A 23,353-nucleotide genomic window follows, 5' to 3' on the forward strand; every position below is an offset into this window, starting at 1 on the left:
GCTACAAAATTGAGGCCAACCTAGTACAAAAACACTGCTCCAGATTTCTGCCAAGGAAAAACTCTCGTTGGTGTAACTCTCCCTGTCCGGCCCTTGGGGAGTTTACATCGTGCTGCCCATGTTGACTTCTCAACATGGGTTACCTTGACTCGGGGTGATGGATTCAGGCGGCTGCGTGATGGGGTAGCAAGGATGTATGTAGTTCAATTGTCATTTATTCATGTCCCCAAGCACAGGTACCGCTCATACACACATTGACAACGTTGCACTGTTTTATATTAGACATACATGAATACAGTTCTTCCATCAGTGCCCACTCTTAACACTCGAATGGAGGTCCATTAACTTAGTTACTCTATGTAGGTGCGGGACCCGGCCCCCCTTGTTGCTTCGCGATCATAATTCATATTAATCCGATTACTCTAGGCCCCTACTGGAATCCTGCTGGGCATTCCTTATGTGACCATTGGCTTGTTGGGGAACTGCCACTTTCATACAGACTGTAGATGAATATTAGCCCAGATCCGCAGATGATCCACCAATGCCCTTTTCGCTGAGGCCCTCTGTGGCAGGCCGTATTCCTTTCCCTTAACTATTTAGCACTCCATTCCTTCTTTTGGGGATCCTAACTTAAAGGGAACTGTCCCTATCTACAACATAATAAAAAGGGGGCCCTGGTCTGTGCTATTACTTGATAAACATTACTTATCTACTCTCCCCGAGGCTCCTCTCCTCTTGGCAAGCTGGAACCTCCCCTTCTCAAACCTTCCCCTTCTCTCATATACTCTCCGTTGCGCCATGATCCCATGGCAAAACAGGGTGGTGCCCGATACACTCCAACCTTCTAGTAACCCTTCAGGGGGAGGGTTACAATTGGTTTCATTGTGAAGTTGTTTTATTGAAAAATGTGATGCAGTTTTTATGCCCAAGTTTTGCAGCCAGGAGACTTTGATAAATCACCTCCTCAGTACTGTACTTAAATTCCAAATGACTTATGCCACTGTGTATATAATTAAATATGCTATATATATATCTCCCAAACAACATCTCCTTCAATTAACTAGCAACTATCAGAAACACACCAAACCCTATGTTTCCACTTACCCTTCCTTATAGATTGTAAGCTCCTTGGGACAGGGAACTCCTTACCTACTGTAACAATGTATGTTGATTTTTGTTACTTATTGTTATTTCTCATCAAACCCTAGTGTACTGCGCTACAGAATATATAAATAAATGATAATAATATATATGTGCCATATGCCAAAGATCAGCGATTTCCATCATGGGGTTCGGGAGGTGTCTTCTTGAGGTTCACCCCATAACAATGTCATGGTGGATTCCAGGCAGTGTAGCAGGTTACTGAACCAGTGTGAGGACTGCTCACTTACTATGGTATCAAAATGCACCTTAGTGGGAAGTATTGCTATCAAATACAGCGGGAGCTTCCAAAGTTACTCCCCACAATGCTTCGCATCCACAGGAGCACGCCATTGTGGGGCATAACTTTGCAGGCTCAAAAAGTGACTGACAGCTATACCCCCCCCCCCCATGCTGCCTGCACACACTAAGGTGCAGTTTGGGGCCTTATTAATTAAGCATGTGTTCCCCAGGAGCTCAGGACACTGACTTCCTGGGATCAGTTAAACAGTTTGTTTAGCAGCAGGGTGATAAGTAGGCAATACGATTAGGGGATTGCTGAACAAATATTTTTGTAGCTGGGGAGGGGCACAGTGTAAAAAAAGGTTGGGATCCGCTGGTATAGATGTATCGGGGGATACATCATTGCTAAAGAAGCTTCGTCTTAAACCTTCAAGCTACAGCTCAACCCCGTTATAACACGATCCGTTACAACGCAAATCCGCTTATAACGCGATGCAAGCGCGGCTCCTAATTTTCGTATTTATGACACGATTATTGGTATCTTAAAGATACTTTATTGTACAACGCATACAATTGTACCTTATTTCTAACGCAATCCACTTATAACGCGATGTGATTCTATGGACACCAAGCACAGCGTTATAAGGGGGTTGAGCTGTACTATGAAAATCAAAGGCAGCCATTTTATGCAGTCCCCACAAACCTATATAGATAAAAGCATTGAATAACAATGGAATTAAATGTGGTAACAAAACAGAAAATTGTTTCCTATACAGTTCTATAAAGTAATTCACCATCAATCTGCATGGCCTTTATCCTGGGTACTTTTACAATGGCATGCTAAACAATGATAGAGAATAAAATCAGTCATTTTCTTTTTTTTTCTCAATAAAGTACATTATCTTTATTTATCCTATACACATAAGACCATACTGACACCTTCCACTAGTGATGTACCGAGTACCCGGAATTACCCGGTACCCAGCCTTACCCGGCGGATTTTCAGCAACCCGGAAATGACCCGGCAACTGAGAAGTGGGCATTACCCGGCGCCGGGTAATGTCAGGACCTCTGCTGACCTGCCTAGATGTCGCCGCGGGCTTCCTCCACCCCCAGGTAAGTGTCAAATGGGTAGCCGGGTACAAGGCACCAAATCCTCCGGGTACCCGTTACCCGGTTTTTAAAAAAATGTAGGACCCGGTCCAACACTACCTTCCACTGCAAATCAGTCATTTTCAGTGTTATTATTTGTTTCAAAGAGTGTAGGGATAAGTGGTGCTCAAAATATAGATATGTGGTCTGGTCTTGCAGAAATAATCCAAACAAGGATGGCGAACTGGAACCAGTAAAAGTATTGCAATCCATGAAGATAAATATATCCAGGGGATAGCCAGACCTAGCGGTGTCCACTTGACTACCGCCACCAATGTTCATGGTATATTAGCCCCACAATATTCCCAACACAGGGTCATACTGTAGGTAAACATGAGGGGCCAAGGCCCGTTACCTGCCCATAGGGATGTCCAGAGAAGATCCACAGTTCCAAGGTTCCATAAGCGTGCAGTCCTGCAGGGTAAGTCAGCAAGCAGAATGCATGAACGAAGGAGCGCAGCAAAACATGCCATCCAAAGAAATAAATGAATTCAGGGCAACGCCATATAAAAAGCAAAGGTATTTAATTAATTAATCCACAATGTTGAAGAGAGAACTAACGCACCATTCTCTCTTCACCATTGTGGATTAATTACTTAAATACCTTTGCTTTTTATATGGAGTTGCCCTGAATTCATTTATTTCTTTGGATGGCATGTTTTTCTGCGCTCCTTCGTTCATACATTCTGCTTATTATTTGTTTGGCATTACCCAGAATCTCCCACTGCATATTAATGACTGTGACGAGCGCCGTTTAGGTGAAGCCGGTTGTGTGGGCCCACGGAAGAAATGTTCTCGCGAGTTTACCATGTTTGCTGAGATTTTTCACGGAGACGTGAGTATTTACCACTACAAACCAGGAGGTGAGATGTCATCTTAGAGTACAGATCACAGAGCGTTTGAGGATAGTGGGAAATCACAGCGCTGCTAATAATATCCTAGCAGAGACAATCGTGGCTCACGGTTGTTTGCAGATAACGGCACGTCAGCATCTTGTAGCCATTTGAGCCCAGTCAGTGTTGGAATTCAATTCAGCGGGAGGCCCAGAGTGAACAGATTATTTTACTCTGGCATGATCAGCTTTACTCTTGGAATGTGAAATCCAGCAGTTGTATAACACAAGAAACCCCCACCCCCCGACCCCACTGCTTTCATCGCATTATAGATCTTTGGGGCTGGAGTTGCTGGTCAAATTATGAAGGCACTTCACAAGTTGCGTGCAGAAAGGCTAAGCTCGTGGCGCCTGTACTCTGCACTTCAGGATGCACTCGGGAACGAAATCACTATTGTATAATGTGACCTTGAGGGACCGATATATTTGTCAAATATACAGTATACTGAAATTCTCGGGAGCTTTATCACGCTACATAAACTCAGTATTTTACACCTGACCGACCCCATTTCCTTTCTAAAGATCATAAAAATAAATAAATAACTTTGCAGGGCCAGATGTCCAGCAGACAAAATGCTGTTATATTTATTGATAAGTGGGATATCCAGTGGGGTCTTCTGCTTCATAGAGTTCATGATTGAAGAGTTCACTGCGTTTTGAGGGGGCGGTGAATACGAGCAGATGTGATGGGAGAATGACAATGGTGGTAGTGCTGCTGGATCTTGGCTCACTGTCACCAACATAGAAATTCTCATCTACTATTCTGATTTCAAAAAGGGAGGAAATAATGTACTAGAAATAATAATAACATAGCGCTGCTAGTTGTACACTGCGCTTTACAGAGACATTTTGCAGGCACAGCTCCCTGCCCCGTGGAGCTTACAATCTATGTTTTTGGTGCCTGAGGCACAGGGAGATAAAGTGACTTGCCCAAGGTCACAAGGAGTCGACACCGGGAATTGAACCAGCTTCAAACTCTCAGTGCCAGTCAGTGTCTTTACTCACTGAGCCGCTCCTTCTCATCTGCATCATCTATCTTGTTGCCTTTTACTCTGACACATTTGTTACACATTCTGCTGATCATCCTCCAGCGGCATGCTTCTTTTTGTACTTCGATATATGCCGGTGCCTTAGTAATAATAATAACTGTATTTCATATAGCCCTTTTCTCCCGATGGGACTCGAAGCGCGTCACAATTACAGTATGGCGCGCGGTACGCAGCACGTAGGAATTTTGTACCAATACAATCGCTGACCCGGTGAGCTTTATAAATCTCTGATTTTTTTGATTTTTTTATGCCGGAGGCACAGGGAGATAAAGTGACTTGCCCAAGGTCACAAGGAGCCGACACCGGGAATTGAACCAGGCTCCCCTGCAGCAATCTCAGTGTCGTTTTCATCAGTCAGTGTCTTTACTCACTCGCTTTGCGCATGTGCAAATTCAAAGAGAATCTCACTGAGCCACTTGTGCTGAGCGGTACAATCCCACGTAGTTGGCAAAGAAAACCGATGTAAACAATGTAACACTCTAATTGGCTTCCTGTAACTAATATAACCATGCTAAAAGCAACAATTTGTTCTATTTTGTTTCTCTGTAAATTACAAATGCATTTGTTATGCCGCAGCGGTGCACAAACTTTTTGAGCTGCGGTCCCCTGCCTGGGAGCCACAGCGTTTGCGCCCCTTCTCCCCCCCCCCCCCATTTCCCGATGGCTCTGCGCCAAATGACGTCGCGGGTCGTGTGACGTCACATTTGACGCCGTGTTGCCATGGCGATGCTTCGCCCGAAGATCCGGCTGGCATCAGGTAAGTGAGTTACAGAGGCCTCCCCTGGCATTTAATTTAAATGCCGTGGGGAAGAGCGCGGGGCTTCGGTTACCGCCCGCGCCCCCTCCTACAAAATCTCCTGCCCCCCAGTTTGCGCACCGCTGTGTTATGGAACTCTGAGTGGGGGTGTCTCAGTCAATCAAGTGTGTTACTTATTAGAGAGCCAATAAAGATAATGGGGAGGAGAGAGGATGGCTTTGCCTGTGTAGTAGCCAAAGGAATTCAAACCCCTCCCATGTGTCAGCTCACTGTGTTTACAAACTAACTTTAATAAAGCTGCAGTTCAAGCAATATCCTACATGTGTTTTTTTTTAATCAGTTCTGTACTATGAGAAAATACTTGTAGCATTTAAAAAAAAAAAAAAAAACTTTTTAAAGACATTTCCAATGTATTCTAATGTAACAAGCATTTTTGTTTCTATAGCAACCTTTTACAAAGTCACGTTCCCTTCCTCTTCTGGAACAGGCCCTGGCACACCCCTTTTGCCCTCTCTCTAGCAGTGCATCAATTGTATCTAGTGCCTGCCTGGTCACATGATCTTCCCCGCAGAACTTTGCATCTTGGGTAGTCTTCTGCAGCCCTAACAGTGATTTAAAGAACCCCCGTGGCGAATCTTCAGCAGTGGATGACAGGAGAACGGATCGATTTGGCAATTTAGCTAATCACTTGTCAGTGTGCAGATTGTATTGATGCACAGATTGAATGGATTTTTTTTTTTAACGGCAGCTTGAAATATGAGTTAAAGATACTGAAAGGGGTCTGGTTTTAATTTTAAAAAAAAGGCATAAAGGAATTGCCCCTTTAAATGTGTCATTATGTATTGCTCCGAGATGTACTGTACCTCATTGCGACTTTATATATTACACTGTTCTAATAACACGCCTCAAAATATGTGAATATGAAAGCATCGCCCAATCTGTATGTTGTAGTAAACCAAACTTTCTAATGACTTGCCACAGGCTAAATAATGTCATCAATGTTTGTTTAAGGCAATGGTGGCCAACTCTAGTCCTCAAGGGTCCCCACTAGGTCCGGTTTTAAGGATATCCCTGCTTCAGCACAGACGGTTCAGTCTGCCACCTGTTGGTGGCCCTTGAGGACTGGAGTTGGCCAGCCGTGGTTTAAGCCAGGGGCGTGCAAACTTTTTTCCCCTGCGCCCCCCTGCCGGCGGTCCCCTCACCCCCGCTGCGGCGTCATGACGTCCTGTTGCCATAGCAACGTGACGTCACATGACCTCGCGGCATAATTTGATGCCGCGTTGCCATGGCGACGCGTGTGAGTAGCCGCCGGAGCCAAGGTAAGTTAGGTTTATAGAGGCCCTGCAGCTCCCCCGGCACTTAATCTAAGTGCCTTCGGGAAGCGAGCAGGGCCTCTGTACACCCCGCGACCCCCGCACTCAGTCTCGCGCCCCCCCTTGGGGTCACCCTCCCCAGTTTGCGCACCGCTGGTTTAAGCCATGCATAGACATTAAAACGTTTTTTTTTGTGTTGTTTATTATTGTACTTATTGTGTGTTGTACAACAAAGCTTTAGCAAATAAGGAACAATTCAGTCGGAGGGGTGAAGCATTGTTAAAATATCCGTACTGAATACCGGGAGCTAGAGAAAGAAAACATTGTCAAACAGAACTTGTGTGTGTGTTTCCAGGTACTAAATGAAGCTGTGGGTGCACTGATGTATCACACAATCACTTTAACGCGGGAAGATTTGGAGAAGTTCAAGGCCCTTCGAATAATTGTCCGAATCGGAAGTGGTTTTGATAATATCGATATCAAATCAGCTGGAGATTTAGGTATGTTTTAAAAAAAATGTTTTACGTTCCTAAGTGTATATGCGACAGCCGTGCGAACGCAACCAAGGCGGAACGGGAGGCCCAATAGAGGACAATGGAGCCCCCATGATTATTTGTGAGTGTGTGATGAAAAAAAATATATAAATATATATATATTTTTTCCATATATTCGTTTGCATTCAGGTACTTTTAAAAATGCATAAGAAATATATTTTTCCTGGTATTAAGCAGCAGTCCCCTCTGTTGACCTCTCTTCTTGTCTTCTTGCCCTTACCCCCCTTATTGACGGTGTTCTGAGACAGAGGGTGTTCCAATTGTCCTACCTCGGGACACCGCAGATTAATCAAACCATACATAATTTAAAAAAAGAGGTCCATATAATGCCCTGTTCACCTAATGTACCCATGTATTTGTAACCATGTATCTGTCATCATAACTCTGGGCCCAGGACATACTTGGAAACGAGAGGTAACTCTCAATGTATTACTTCCTGGTAAAACAGGCTATAAATAAATAAATGGATGTCAGAGAGCATAATCCGGAAACCTGACATAGATCAGTCACTGCTAGGCTCACTGGCTATTATCTGTCCTAGGCCATTTTTAGTTCCCCAAAATGCTGTGAAGTCCCGAGGTACCGACACCCACACAATGTAAAACAAAAACAGTGGATGGATCTGCATCGATTCCTTCATTTTATGCTGCATTTATTTTTGTCTGCTTCATTTTTGCTGTTGTGGTTTTCTAGAGTAGGATAGTGTATGGGGACCACACCACTTCCCCCACCCTCCTTTACAGAGAAATATTATTATGTTAAAACCTGTTTAGTTGCCTCCTTCCACTCGCCCACTGGGCAGCTTTCTGTCTCTAACCCGTCAGGAAATGAGACCTCATAGGATACGTTGACGTGCTGGGAACTTTTTCTGCTGCCAGCAATTATAAGCGCCTGAAAATGCCAGAACTGGGCAGCATCTCCCGAATCAAGAGGTCCTGTGTATAGGGGAATGGATGCAGATTGAAGAAGGTGTCCTACAAACTCTGTGACAGTCAAAAAGGTTATACAAGGCCATGGATAAGAGCGCCAAGCTGGACCATAAATATTGTTGTGGTAGTCATTGATCGTCTCTTTCTGGGCTGGAGTCCTGTATGTAGAACGAAGGTGTCATGCTCCTGAAAACTCTGCAGTTCAAACACTACTTGAATGGTTTGCTGCTTTAGCTAGCTTTCCTGTGACTGTTACCAATCTCCCATGGTTTTGTAACGCAGTCACACATGCTAGGTTGGACATTATGATGCAGTAGGTGGTTTCTGTGTCTATAACAAATGACATGGACCAGGTCTTTGCATTATTTCATTTTAAGGTGTATTTCTTTCTCATTTTTCTTATTTCATTTAAATGTTTTTTTTTTTTTTAAAAACCTTCATTTTAACGGGATCAACGTATTCTTTAGTGGTTGAAGTGTAATGGTACCAGAGGGTATAAAGTATCACTACTTTTTTGATTTTCACACCCACTACTTATCTATCTGCAAACCTATGAATTCACTTTATTGTTTTTTTTAGAAAACCTCTCCCTCTTGCTTGTTATAAAGCGTAACTATTGCTTATTTTTGTTTCTTAACATACAGACAAATGACCTTGGGTCACAATATTTAATAAATGCGTGTGGTTTGTGGTACTTTGTTTGCCAATAGAATATAAAATGTTTCTCATCAAAATAACAACATCCGCCTTTCCTCCCACCTTATTATCTCCTCTCACACACACCTGCAAGCCGTCTCCCATGCTGCCCCCTCCCACTGGAATTCCTACCACACACCACAAAACTCTCCCCCAGCTTTCAGATGTTTAAAAACTCCCTGAAAACTTACCTTTTCAAGGAAGCCTACCCCATTGAAGTTGTTAGGAAGCCTCTAACATCCAACTCCCCAACCCCATTGAGACCGGCTGTGTGACTGGACCAATCTTCACCCTATGTAGCATCCCTCCTCCCACCAAACCTTAATGGCTACAGCTGTCAGACTGGCCATATTCTATCCTGAGTCCCACCTTATCCTACAATGAGCAGCCACCTTCCCTTCTTGTTTTGACATTGTCCCTCATTCCCTTTAGATTGTAAGTTCTTATGGCTGGTCCCTCATTACCCCTTTGCATCTGTTTGTGCATGTTTGTCCTCACTTGTATGTAACTGTATTGTGTTTTTGTAATATACAAATTCTGTAACCCATTGTACCCTGCTACTGAAGATGTTGACGCTTCGCAAATAAACGATAATAATAATAGTCTGTCTGAGCAAGGCTTTCTTGATCGATTTCAGAGCTGCTTCTAAGGCTGCGTCCATAGAAGCATCGACAGCGCTCCTCCGTGCTGCTGCTGAGGCTCGCCTGCTCAATCAGGAGCGATTGTATGGACTTGCAGGCGAGCCAGCGTGCGCAATCGGGAGGCGGAGCACTGACGTCATGGGGCCAAAAGCCCGCGAAGCGCCGACGTGAACGTCACGGCGCCGATGTCGTGACGCTGCTTCACTGTGATTGGAGGTTTCAGCCGACAGCGCGCTCAGATACAATTTCTGATGTCGGCTGAAAATCCCTGCGCTACAGCACGCCTGCGGACGCTCGCGGGAGCCCCCTCTCAAGACGTCCTCATTGAGGATGACGGGGCTCATCGCGGAGCAGCCGCACGGCTCAGCGCTGTCGGCCCTTCTATGAGCTCAGCCTAAGGTAGCTTGGCAAGTGTTGAGTGGAGTAAAGATAAAGTGAGCAAATTGGGCAAGTCTTGGAGGTGACATTACAAGGCAGAGGTGGGTCTAGTATAAATGTGAAATATTTGCATCTGAATTAAATCTGGAATATAAGGGGCAGCCAAACTCTAAAATGAAGTGAAAGAATTTTAAATCTCCCGCCCTCTTGTTTTCTTGCTGGTTTCCGAAGTCAGTGTTGTCCCATTCCAGCAATTTAAAAGATAAAGTAATGCGAGTAGTAACAAAGGAGGGCGGGAGAGTACTGTAGGTGGTATGATAGCTTTTTATTGGACCAACAAGTAGCTGATCTGTTACAAGCTGCCAAACCTCTCCCGGGTCCTGGATGAAGGACCCTGAGAAGTTGGAAAGCTTGTAACATATCAACTAATTGTTGATCTAATAAAAGGTATCACATCCCCTACTCCCTCTGCCTCCTTTGTTACTACATGCAAGCATGGACGAACGTGGCTACCCACCCTTCTTTGCCTAGTAACGAGGGTGGAATTGTCATTGTTTTGTTTTTTAAGGGTTTAAAAATGACATCACTATTTTTCCAAAAGAGGGAACTACTTGAAATGTTTACATTTGAGTACGCGCCCAAATTTACAAAGGAAAGTAAAGACACTTTTTTTTTAGTAAACAATCCTTTTGTGCCTGGTTGGTAAAACTGTATAACTTTGAATTAAGCGGGTCCAACAGTCGGCATTTGCTACAACGAGGCAGCTGAATTCTACATCCACAGATCTTGCCAGACGGTCAGTGTTACTATAGAACAGCAGCATGTTTAGTGCCATGTCTTTTTGACCCTTGTTTCGGCATCTGATGCTGTGTAATATTTTACCCAAAAGCTGTAAGGCCCAGGAAGCAAAAATATAAGGAACAACATTTCAGGAGGATTTCATTTATGTCAATTAATAGAAAATTGCTACCCAGTAATTCCAAAGCAAGAGGCCAACAGTTGCCTCATATCTCGCTAGTTTTTTTTTTTTTTTGTGTGTGTAATGAAAAGGACCAGCCTCATCTGTCACAGACCGGCCGTGACCACTTATATACAGAGGCCTCACGGGGCAACAAACTCACTAAAAACCTCTTTCGTCTTCAAGGCATTGCAGTATGTAACGTGCCAGCCGCATCCGTAGAAGAGACGGCGGATTCTACAATGTGCCACATTCTGAACCTCTACCGGAGGACCACGTGGCTGCACCAGGCATTACGGGAAGGCACGCGGGTGCAGAGCGTGGAGCAGATCAGGGAGGTGGCTTCCGGAGCTGCACGAATCCGAGGGGAGACCTTAGGCATCATAGGACTGGGTAAGTTATTTGTTGGATTTACAGATAGTGTGGAAAATGTTTATGGAACGGCCACTTTTTTGTTTACATTTTAGATTTCACAGATACACTTTCTGTTTTGAAGTATCTCAATATATACTTTTTGCTAAATAATCTGTAAAAAAAAATAATCCTCCATCTGTAAATAACTTTAATATGTGCACACTTGGCAGAAAACCCCAATGGAACATGAGTGTGTGGTGTTGTAATTTGATAAGTGCAAACACTATTCAGTCTACGTGCCTAAAATGGGCTTTGTTACCAGATGTGTTCATTTCAGTTGAGAGGGTACGAGGCTCAAATTTTCATGTGTCAAATACCTATTCAGTTTTATACGTTTCTTGTCTTGGAATAATGTAGGACCTCACTGGAGCTCACTTTCATATTGTTTGGAGCCTGTATTATAGCCTGAATAATACCTCCTTCTAAATACCGCATAGCCTCTTAGGAAGACCATGACTGATAGACAACAGTACAGGCTCTCGATACCCTGCTCTTAAGTAGATTTGGTGCAGGACAAACAAAGTGTGCAGCTGAGACAGAGATTTGTAATAGAATAAATACTCCAGAAGAGGTGGGAAGCCATGGAGGTTAGAAAGACCTAAGCAGAATAAAGGTTGTCCAGAGGAGATCAACTACAAAAATAGCATTTTTCTGTTGGTACCAGGAGATGAATGGTCCATTGATGAAGCTGGTGACAACGTTTTGATGTCTGTTCATGGTGATGTTGGGCGAGTCATAGTACTGTGTATCTCCTTGTTGTCAAGTCACTACAATGATAGTGTTGGCTTTTTGGGACGGGGAGTTGTGAATAGGTTTTCTGCCACATACACTGCAGCAATATAGCAGAAAACACAAATCCTACAAATAGAAACTGGAAATACACAAACTGTGGGACCTATGTACCAATTGATTTTTTTTTTTTTTGTGTGTGCATGAAAATGTTGTGTTACAGACTAGTAGCCCCATGCTCTTCCCCCAAGGTATAAATTAATGCAGTGGGATCGCGTGAGGCCACTGCAACTTCACTTACCTTGTCTTCGGCGATGCGAAGTCATGCCAATGCGCACGTTCATGTGACATCACGTTAGCAGGGCAACATGATGTCACGTGACCCGGCGGCGTCATTTGACGCCGGAGATAAGGTTAGGGGTGGGGGGCGCGAGCAGGGAGGGAAGCAGGCAGGGGGCGCAGCAGGAAAAAAATGCGCACCTCTGTCCTATGTAGTAAGGCTTCGTACATACGACGCATAATTCATTGTGTGAAATTCATTTTGGCCCCTTGTCGTGTGTAATACCTGATTGATGCACACAATTGTGTTTTAATTCAAATTGTATTTTATATTTATAAAGAATGTTGGTAAATTATTAGTGTAACATTGTTTACAATTGCCGCACTGTGAATATAATTACATGGTTACATAGTAGATGAGGTTGAAAAAAAGACATATGTCCATGAAGTTCAAACTATGCTAAATTTAGACGAAAGATACTTTTTATCCTATATCTATACTTACAGTATATTCATCCAGAGGAAGGCAAACAAAAAACCCCATTGTTATATCATCCAATGATATCTCATAAGGGAAAAAATAAATTCCTTCCTGACTCCAAGGATTGGCAATCGGATTACACCCTGGATCAACATCCTTCCCATGTTTACTTATCTGGTATATTCCTGTATACCTTTCCTTTCTATAAAGATGTCCAACCTTTTTTGAACATATCTATTGTATCTGCCATCACAGTCTCCATGGGTAATGAATTCCACATTTGAGCTGCCCTTACTGTAAAGAACCCTTTCCTTTGTTGCTGGTGAAATCTCCTTTCCTACAACCTTAAGGGATGGCCCCGAGTCCTTTGTACTGCCCGTGGGATGAATACAGGCATACCCCGCATTAACGTACGCAATGGGACCGGAGCATGTATGTAAAGCGAAAATGTACTTAAAGTGAAGCACTACCTTTTCCCCACTTATCGATGCACGTACTGTACTGCAATCGTCATATACGTGCATAACTGATGTAAATAAGACATGTGTAACAGGCTCTATAGTTTCCCCGCTTGCGTACAGCTTCGGTGCAGGGTATTGCTGTTCAGGATGTGCTGACAGGCGCATGCGTGAGCTGCCATTTGCCTATTGAGCGATGTGTCCTTACTCGCGAGTTTACTTAAAGTGAGTGTCCTTAAAGCGGGGTATGCCTGTAGTTCTTTTGAAAGCTCCTTGTATTGTCCCCGAATATATTTGTATATAGTTATCATATCCCCTCTTACACGCCCCTTTTCTAATGTAAATAAATCTAATTTAGCTAGCCTCTCCTCATAAGTTAGATTGTCCATCCCCTTTATTAATTTGGTGTCTCTTCTCTGCACTCTCTCTAGTTCCAGAATGTCTTTTCTTAAGATTGGTGCCCAAAATTGTACTCCATATTCAAGGTGTGGTCTTACTAATGCTTTGTAAAGGGGCATAATTATGTTTATTTCCCTTCCATCCATTGCCCGTTAAATGCAAGATAAGATCTTGTTTGCCTTTGCAGCTGCTGCACGACTTTGGGCACTATTGCTAAGCCTGCTGTCTACAAGCACTCCTAAATCCTTCTCCATCAAGGATTTCCCCAATTTATCCCCATTTAATTTGGACGTTTCCCAAATGCATCACCTTACATTTATCTGTATTAACTCTCCTCTGCCATTTACCTGTCCAAGTTTCCAGTCTCTCCGAGTTTTTCTGAAGAGAAATTACATCCTGCTCTGATTCTACGACATTAAACAATTTAGTGTCACCAGCAAAGATGAAGACATCACTCTTCAACCTCAAGGTCATTAATAAACAAGTTAAAAAGCAGGGGTCCCGGTACCGATCCTACTCCTCTCACAACTTTATCCCAACCTAACATTTTGTTAACTTATATTATAAAACATTGGTGCTGTGTCTAATTAATTTTTCAATGCTACATAACAACTTAATTCTGCGCAAACAAAATAAACAGACATTTTACAGTTTACACCAAGTTGAACTTAGTGTAGTTGCCGATTTTCATACACTTCTCCTTATTTTTGGTGCACAAAAACATTCTTCCTTATCACATACCATATATACGCCTAGCGCAGTCCAACATAATGATTAAATATTAGTTTGCTGGTGGCGCAGATGGGAGAAATGTATGGTTCGTACATAGACGCATACAGAAATACAGAATGAGTTTCCCCCGTGCCATTTTTACGTTTGTTACAGTACATAGGCCTTTTGTGTTAGGCTCAGTGGAAATATGAAAAGATCAAATAGTTTTCGAGTAGGAAAAAGGGTCACACTAGACCAGGTAGTGAAAGTGATCTATACAGATCTATGCTGATCATTTCTACAGTATATGACAAACGCTGCAAAAATGATGAATATAAGCTTAGAGAAATGCTTAATAATTAGCAGGGAATACCTTGCACAAATGACATCCCATTGGGTGCTAACTTACCAGCAATGACCGCAAATATTACATGCAACCAAACCCAGGAGAGATGCACAGATTGCCAGGAACATCCCTGGTACGGTAGGCGCATCACTTGCAAATTGATGAAAGGAGCAGCACACCCAGAGACGTTATGCTTTGTGGCTTTTATTGTACCTATGTTTCGGTCTTGTTGCTTTGGTCCTGAAGCAAAAGTAACACAGGCTCACAATACATGACACCTCCCTAGGTAAATCTGTTCTGTGACAGCTCTGGTTGGGCACACTCTGGTTCCCTAGTTCATTCTAAATGTGTTGTGCCAAACGTTCCATTACAGTTTGGACACCAATAAAAGCGGATGCAGGCCCTAACCTGACAGGTTTTGGGCATTTCATCATTCGCACATATTTGCTGTCATTCGAGCCAGGTAGTTTCTCTGTTATTTGCAATGCACTCAGGAGCTGGACGGCAATTGGGGATTTTTTTTTTTTTTTTTTTTAACGATGAATCGTTTCATCAGGACAAAACAAGGAAAGGTAAAAGTAATGTATGATCAAAGGAAAATGTAACAATAAAATACATTTAGATCCTGTTAGTACTGCCGATGCTTTAATGTGAAACATCTGTGATAAGTCACCTTAAAACAAATATATTATTTTGTGTTGTCTTTGAGCTCCTATCACTTTGAAGCAAAACCTGCTCATTTTGCACGTTGGAATTACTTGCCCTAACACAGGGTAGGGATAAAGGAATTTAAAGTTCAGGATATATTCATTCCTTGTGCACTCCTGCATCCAAGTTAGTTCTTTTTTTCCACATGCTTTGCATGTGAAAAATATATATGCTTATATATGTGAAACACACACCTTGTGTAAAGCACTGTATATACTGTGGGCTCTCCATTCATTTTTATTCACACTGATACACATACACACTCTTTCTTCACTTGCTTTCAGTAACCATTTAACACCTCTAGCCATAAAACACATCCACACCGGGGGAAGGCACAGCACAGATAACATTCCAAGAGACACTGTTTTTAAATTTACCTTTTGCTTCATTCATTGTAACATCGCCGGAAGAAGAGATCAGTGTATCTCGAAAGCTCGCACAAATAAAAGCATTTCGTTAGCCACAGAACGGTATCATCTATTTTTTTTTTGATTATATATATATATATATATATATATATGTATGTATGTACAAGGAAGAATGAATATGCACAGACACTCTATACTCCATCACGAGTTTAAAAGCACCCAAGAACGGAAAACATTTGAACTCAGAATGATGAGACTCCTTGACACCAAAACCAAAGGACTTAATGCGGACATGTGTTTTCTCACACCCTATCAAAATTGTTTGTAATTATCCTGCTTGCCTCAATTCTTATCCACACTTTCTCTCCCCCCAAGCATCCCTTCCCCTCCCCACCTTTCTTTGACACTGTCCCCTGGCTTCAAACACTTAACACCCTACCTTATCTACAGTAAATATCTGTTGTTTTTTTCCCTCTCTCTACACGGTTTTAGCCATAGATTCCTGTGCATATCAGTATTGCTCGACCTGAAGAAGAGAGGAGAACTCTCGAAAGCTTGTCCTATGACATAAATTGTTAGTCCAATAGAAAAGGTATCACCGAATATTGAAAAACTCATTTATTCTGCACTATCGCAACTGGACTAACACGGCTATTTTCTGCTTTATATATATATATATAAAAACAATATTCACATACAGTATACACGCTTTATGATATATTTTGCGGTTAAAGCCTTATAACCCGTGGTTTTCCTCTTACCTTATCCTGAAAATGACGTAAACAAAAGTAGAGCTTATACAGAATAAACGAAGAGGAAGGGGTGCTGAGGAAAACAGAGGTACTGTATCCATATCGAAAAAAGGTGCAACAAGGCACTCGCATATAAATATACAACAGTCGATATGGTTGAGATCTACGGACCTGCCCAGGTACTCCAAGAGACAGAGCCGCTGCTGCTGAGCCTCAGCTGAACACGTGATCTGCCTCTGGGGGTATGAGAAAGATGCTCTAGGAAGCTACCGGGATGCATGGAACAGCCCAGGTACTCCAAAAGAGCGAGAGTCCCCCCACCACTACGGAGCCAGAGAGAAACCCGGAATCTGCGGTAGGGGGTATGAGTAAGACGCTGGAGGAAGCTCCCACGGTTCACTGTAGAGGCAGAAGGGACTCTCTCCCTTTTGTTGTACCTGGGAAGGTCTTTGCATCACCACCATGCCAACTGTTGTGTTTTTTTATGCGTGAGGGCGGTATTATACATATTTTTTTTTTTAAATGAAGGTTTGTATTATGCATGGCTCCATTTTCCTCTGCTCCTTCCTTTTTACTGCTTCTTGGTTTGTCTGGACCCCCCCGGTGATCACGGAAGGTGATGTGTATCTGCGTGCTACCAGCGCGTTGAACTTTGGGTGGAGGAACATTATACACAATCAAGACAAATAGGAAAATAAGTCACATATAAATAGATCTTGGAGAAAGTTATTGTTGAGTGGGGTAAATGTTCCCTGCAGGCGTGTCCTGGCAGCGAGCTGTAATCTGTTTCTCCTATGTGCTAGGCTTCGGTGGTACATTGAGGGAGCTCAGTGTGGGGGGGTCTCCAGCTTTGACTATGGTGCTTGCTGAACTTCAGCGCTTGTGTGGGCCCAGAAAAAAATCATAATTTTCCTGTATTTCAGTTTTTTGGTGTGAGTTGCTGTAGTTGGCTCAGCTTGGGTTAGGTGCCAAGTGCATTTACATTTGGAGGCAAAAAAATGGGTTCTGCTGGTTAGTTAGATGACTATTTTATTTTTCTAAAGGGCGGCTACGTTCTGCACTAAGGAGAGTGGCATGTTTTATAGGGTCAACATAGAGAAGTGACACCCTTTTTAAAGCAATTGTATAAGTATTTTTAAAATAGTTTTTGAAACTTTTAACATTTCCATGGTGCACAAATGCTTTGGAGTGTTTTTGCCATTTGAATCTAATGGTTTATTGGGGATTCGAATATTTGTCAGTCCTTAAAGCCCCAGGTAATTTGGTAGCTTTACACCAGGGGTGGCCAGCTCCGGTCCTCAAGGGCTACCAACAGGTCAAGTTTTCAGGATATCCCTGCTTCAGCACAGGTGGCTCAATCAGTTTTTGGCTCAGCCACTGATTGAGCCACCGGTGCTGAAGCAGGGATGTTCTGAAAACCTGTCCTGTTGGTGGCCCTTGAGAACTGGAGTTGGCCACTCCTGCTTCACTCCCTCATTTGCATAGTAATTATGAAGCCAACGTTAGTGAAACAGATAAACAGAAGTAGCTGCATGCGCGGCTGAAATGAGTGTTCCCAACACAAAGCGATTCATTTTCACAAGATAGCAAGATTTAGTCACAGTTCAAGTGACTGTCATACTGATTTCTAAGAGCCACTTTACTGCCCCTTTAAAAGAGCACGGCTCTATGACCATGTACATCACGAGTGGCCCTGTGAGTGCCTCCTGACATACAAGATACGTCATGCTGGAACTGCCCGTTTTATAGGGGACGTGACGTTTCCAGAGAGGTAAACACGGTCAGAATGGTTATAGAGCCCCCTCCACTTTCGTGAATGTCATCGGGGGCCCTGCAAGAAACCAAGTAACCACGTGATCGCTAACCCCCCCCCCCCACCCCAAAAAATAAGAGGACCCATGTCAGTCAATTGTTCCTACTAAATGCCAAGGTTTACTCAGGACAGTCCCGGTTTGCACAAATAGGTCAAGAATATCGGTAAAAAGCATAAAAGGCCTCTTAAAACCGCAGAGCTTCATAGCCGACATCCTACACCTGCATCTATATTTCTGGCTCGTGTAGACGTCCTTATTGAGCCTTCCAGAAATGTGTTTGATTCACAGAATGGGAATAGGCCACTGGAAAATCTATCAGAAGAAGGGAATTTTTCCTGGGCAGGGAACGTTCTGCTCAGCTCACCGTAACATCACAGAAGAAGGGAATTTTTCCTGGGCAGGGAACGTTCTGCTCAGCTCATCGTAACATCACAGAAGAAGGGAATTTTTCCCGTGGTAGGGAACGTTCTGCTCAGCTCACCGTAACATCACAGAAGAAGGGAATTTTTCCCGTGGTAGGGAACGTTCTGCTCAGCTCACCGTAACATCACAGAAGAAGGGAATTTTTCCTGGGCAGAGAACGTTCTGCTCAGCTCACCGTAACATCACAGAAGAAGGGAATTTTTCCTGGGCAGGGAACGTTCTGCTCAGCTCACCGTAACATCACAGAAGAAGGGAATTTTTCCTGTGGTAGGGAACGTTCTGCTCAGCTCATCGTAACATCACAGAAGTTGCTCCCAGGTCTCAAGTTACCATTTTTACAAAGTTTGAAAAAATATTATAAAGCGCTTTTAAAGTTCTGATACTTCTGAAGGCAGCCACCATCAGCCAGGTTTTGAAAGTGAAGCTTAGAAATGGTTAGCAGATAAGGACCGCTTGACCAATTCAGTCTTTCTGTAATGCTGCCTGCTGTAAAGCTTTAGGGCTTCTTTGAATATTTCAGTCAAGGTCAACTCCTCCGTAGCCAACTCTCCACAGCTACACCTCTGCAGCGGGACCTCTGTAACCGCCCGTGCCCCCCCAAAAAAATCTCACGCCCCCCAGTTTGCGCACCTCTGCCCTACCCTAAAAAGCTTAACCACTTTCCCAAAATCCCTTAAAGTTAACCCTTTAATAACTGCCCTCAAAGGCTGATCTTTGTCGGCCGGGGGTTAGTGATGGCTGCGGAGCGATGGCCGGCGGCGCGTTGGCTGCACCAAGTTGCCCCATTCCCTGAATATTTCAGAGGCACTGGTGTCTATGCCAAGAACTTTTACATTTGTGGAACAGGAACACGGAGCTATAAACTCTGGTGAGCACAGTTCTTTACCACCTGCCAGGCAGCCAGACTGTAGTACAGAGCCTCCAACGGCATCGCCGTGGCTTGTGACTCCCATTGCTACCCATATCGCGTATAGCATAATTATTCTAACCAGCTCCAATGAGGGCGACATATCAGGTATCCTTATACCTCTTGGTTTCTCCGAGCCTGGCTGGCCGATCAACCGCCATGCCCAAGGACATTTACTTCCTAAATTGTCTTGAGCACTGCCATAGCGATAGCCGTCTCTACACCCTCCTGCATGTTCATGTTAAATAAATAATTGCCGATATCCCCAGGGCTTTCCAAACCATCCTAGTATTTCATTCTGTAACTCTGAGTGCCTTATGGCATATCCACCCATCCTTTACTATCTTTCCTGTGGACTTGTTTATCCTCAACTTTCCCATTGCCCAGTGGTCCCTGATGCCACGCTAACGCCAACGCAGAATAATTTCTGCCGCATGTACAGGTTTTCTATGGTTTTACATATCAGGACATAATAATCATCTGTTCCTTAGCAGGTTTAAAAATTAGGTAAATATAACCTCAGATGAACAACAACACATGACATATTACACCGTGTCATAATTTATTTAACAAAAATAAAGCCAAAATGGAGAAGCCATGTGTGAAAAACTAAGTACACCTTATTATTCAATAGCTTGTAGAACCACCTTTAGCAGCAATAACTTGAAGTAATCGTTTTCTGTATGACTTTATCAGTCTCTCACATTGTTGTGGAGGAATTTTGGCCCACTCTTCTTTACAACGTTGCTTCAGTTCATTGAGGTTTGCAGGCATTTGCTTATGCACAGTTCTCTTATGGTCCCGCCACAGCATTTCAATCAGGTTGAGGTTTGGACTTTGACTGGGCCATTGCAACACCTTGGTTCTTTTCTTTTTCAGCCATTCTGTTGTAGATTTTCTGGTGTGCTTGGGATCATTGTCCTGTTGCATGACCCAATTTTTGCCAAACTTTAGCTGTGGGACAGATGGCCTCACATTTCACTCTAGAATACTTTGGTATACAGAGGAGTTCATGGTCGACTCAATGACTACAAGGTTCCCAGGTCCTGTGGCTGCAAAACAAGCCCAAATTATCACCCCTCCACCACCGTGCTTGACAGTTGATATGAGGTGTTTGTGCTGATATGCTGTGTTTGGTTTTCGCCAAACGTGGCGCTGTGCTTTATGGCCAAACATCTCCACTTTGGTCTCGTCTGTTCAAAGGACATTGTTCCAGAAGTCTTGTGGTTTGTTCAGATGCAACGTTGCCAACCTAAGCCGTGCTGCCATGTTCTTTTTAGAGAGAAGAGGCTTTCTCCTTGCAACCCTTCAAAACAAACCATAATTGTTCAGTCTTTTTCTAATTGTACGGTCATGAACTTTAACATTTAACATGCTAACTGAGGCCTGTAGGGTCTGAGATGTAACTCTTGGGTTTTCTGCAATTTCTCTGAGCATTGCACGGTCTGACCTTGGGATGAATTTGCTGGGACGTCCACTCCTGGGAAGATTGGCAACTGTCTTGAATGTTTTCCACTTTTGAATAATCTTTCTAACTGTAGAATGATGGACTTTAAATTGTTTGGAAATGTCCTTATAACCCTTCCCAGATTGATGGGCAGCAACAATTGCTTCTCTATGATCATTGCTGATGTCTTTCCTCCTTGACATTGAGTTAACACACACACAACTGAATGCGCCAGACCAGCAAACTGCTAAAACTTCGGCTTTTATAGAGGTGGTCACACTTGCTGATGAATTAATCAAGGGCATTTGATTAGCAGCACCTGTCTGCTACTTAGCATCTTAATTCCAATGGAAGCAGTAAGGGTGTACTTAGTTTTTCACACATGGCTTCTCCATTTTGCCTTTATTTTTGTTAAATAAATCATGACACGGTGTAATATGTCATGTGTTGTTGTTCTGATCCAAGGTCTGGCTTCTTGGTAAAAATGTTTTGGTAATTCCTGTAATGGCTTTCCGATGTCGCTGATGTAACCAAACTTTACATGATTAGGTATTCATAAATACTTCCAAGTCACAGCCATTTATTGTTAAGTTTACTATTGTACGCATCCAATTATTTGTGTGTGTATAGTATGAACATATACAGTATGCCTCAATTGTGTCCTCATCAGCTCATTGTAACAGTTTAGATGACTTCCAATAAAAACTCAAGGTATTAAAAAGATTGTGTCAGGGAGTCTGCATTTTAATTTAATGGCCAGCAGGTTTAAACATTAACTAGCGAATGCTACTTACTGACATCTGACTCCATCCAAAGAAAACTTTTTTGCATGAGGGCTTAGGCTTGACATACACAGACCTCAAAACAACAAAAGATTGGATTGGGAGGGAGTGGTTCTGAGTTGAGGTGAATTTTTAACAAGTGTCCTATTTCCACCAGGCTTTCTGATTTTGTTCTGCTTGCTTAATGACACCTACTGTAAGCCACCGTGTGTTTTACAATGTGCACATAGCATGAACTACATTTCAAAACCCAAGATTACAGTGATATGAGCAGTCTGGGTGGAATGATACACGCCCTGTTGTGGTGCACTCATTGTTCTGCCGGCATTCCAGGAGATGTGAGGAGAAAGGGGGGATCTGATGACTGTTTCGATGTTGCATTCTAAGCTTTCCTGCCAATGGTCTCTTCCAGCACTTGAAGCCTCGGCTGACACTCTTGAGTTGATCTAACTTTGATATATGTATGCTGTTTTACGCTGCATGTATAAATAAAGCCATTACATTTAGGAACTTTTAGAGAAGTTAAGGATTTGTAACGCTTATGTACCAGATGCATGATTAGTATTAAGTTGTAAATATTTTTTTTATTTTATTATGGGTATTGTCTTCTAAACACAGCACATTTACGTTGAGGTGTGGTTAACGCTTCTTTTTTGGCCCAGTCTCACCTAAGGATTAAAGTAAATTAATAACTGGTAGGTTAACACCAGGTGTTTTGATACCAAAGCTAATTAAGTATTGATATTTTAAATAATAACTTATTTCAAATAATTGTGGGAAGTGTGAACATTTCTTTTGAGACATCTTGGACGATAATACGAGAGCGATAATGACCGTAAAACACAGACTTCACTTCATGTTATTCATGATTTTTGCAAACATTTTACAGCTGCAATTCAAGCAATATCCTATGCATGTGTGTGTTTAAAAAAAAAAATCATGTGTGTTTAAAAAAAAAAAATCAGTTCTGCATTTAAAAATATATATATATTTTTAATGTATTATAATGTAACAAGCATTTTTGTTTCTATAGCAACCATTTACAAAGTCACATCCCCTTCTTCTTTTGAGACAGACTTCGGCACACCCCTTTTGCTCTCTCAAGCAGTGCACCAATGGTATCTAGTGCCTGCCTGGTCACATGATCTTCCACACAGAACTTTGTTTCTTGGGTACTCTTTTGCAGCACTAACAGTGTTTTAAAGAACCCCGAGCGGAATCATTACTGATCGATCACAAGAGAACGGGTCGAACGGCAACTTAGCTAATCACTTGTCAGTGTGCAGATTGTATTGATGCACATACTGAATGGAATTTTTTTTTTTTTTTAAATGGCAGCTTGAACTGCAGCTTTAAGGACAGCTTTACAGAAATTATTTTAAAATACATGTCTTGGTTTTTCCTTTTTAAAACCGCAGAAACCCTCTACATTCCACAAAATAAACATATTTCATAGTGTATGGGAGTGCACTTTTCCAACGTTTCTCACGTAATGAGCGCTGATTCTAGAATGGCGGGGTATTTTCAGTTCCTAAAAACCTCTTCCTCTACACGTATATATGTGTGTGGGGAGCTTGCAGGTCAATAGGGTATAGAGATTTGTCTCAAGTTTTGTCAGTGTGTTTTAAGGGCA

At 42.8% G+C, this 23,353-nt stretch overlaps 1 protein-coding gene across 13 annotated transcripts in view; it reads left to right on the forward strand.

Moving 5' to 3' along the window:
- The window catches only part of CTBP1 (C-terminal binding protein 1), a 428,679-nt gene that overhangs the window by 362,619 nt on the left and 42,707 nt on the right, over positions 1-23,353 (forward strand). For all 13 annotated transcript variants that reach the window (XR_012788155.1, XR_012788154.1, XM_075571294.1 and 10 more), the window contains 2 exons: positions 6,902-7,046; positions 10,889-11,095. Coding sequence is in view for 11 of the 13 variants with exons in the window: in XM_075571294.1 (XP_075427409.1) it covers positions 6,902-7,046; positions 10,889-11,095 (352 nt within the window). In the remaining 2 variants the exon portion in view is untranslated. The remainder of the gene's footprint in view (positions 1-6,901; positions 7,047-10,888; positions 11,096-23,353) is intronic.

This window comes from Ascaphus truei, chromosome 1 (assembly GCF_040206685.1).
Source record: "Ascaphus truei isolate aAscTru1 chromosome 1, aAscTru1.hap1, whole genome shotgun sequence".
Classification (NCBI taxonomy): domain Eukaryota; kingdom Metazoa; phylum Chordata; class Amphibia; order Anura; family Ascaphidae; genus Ascaphus; species Ascaphus truei.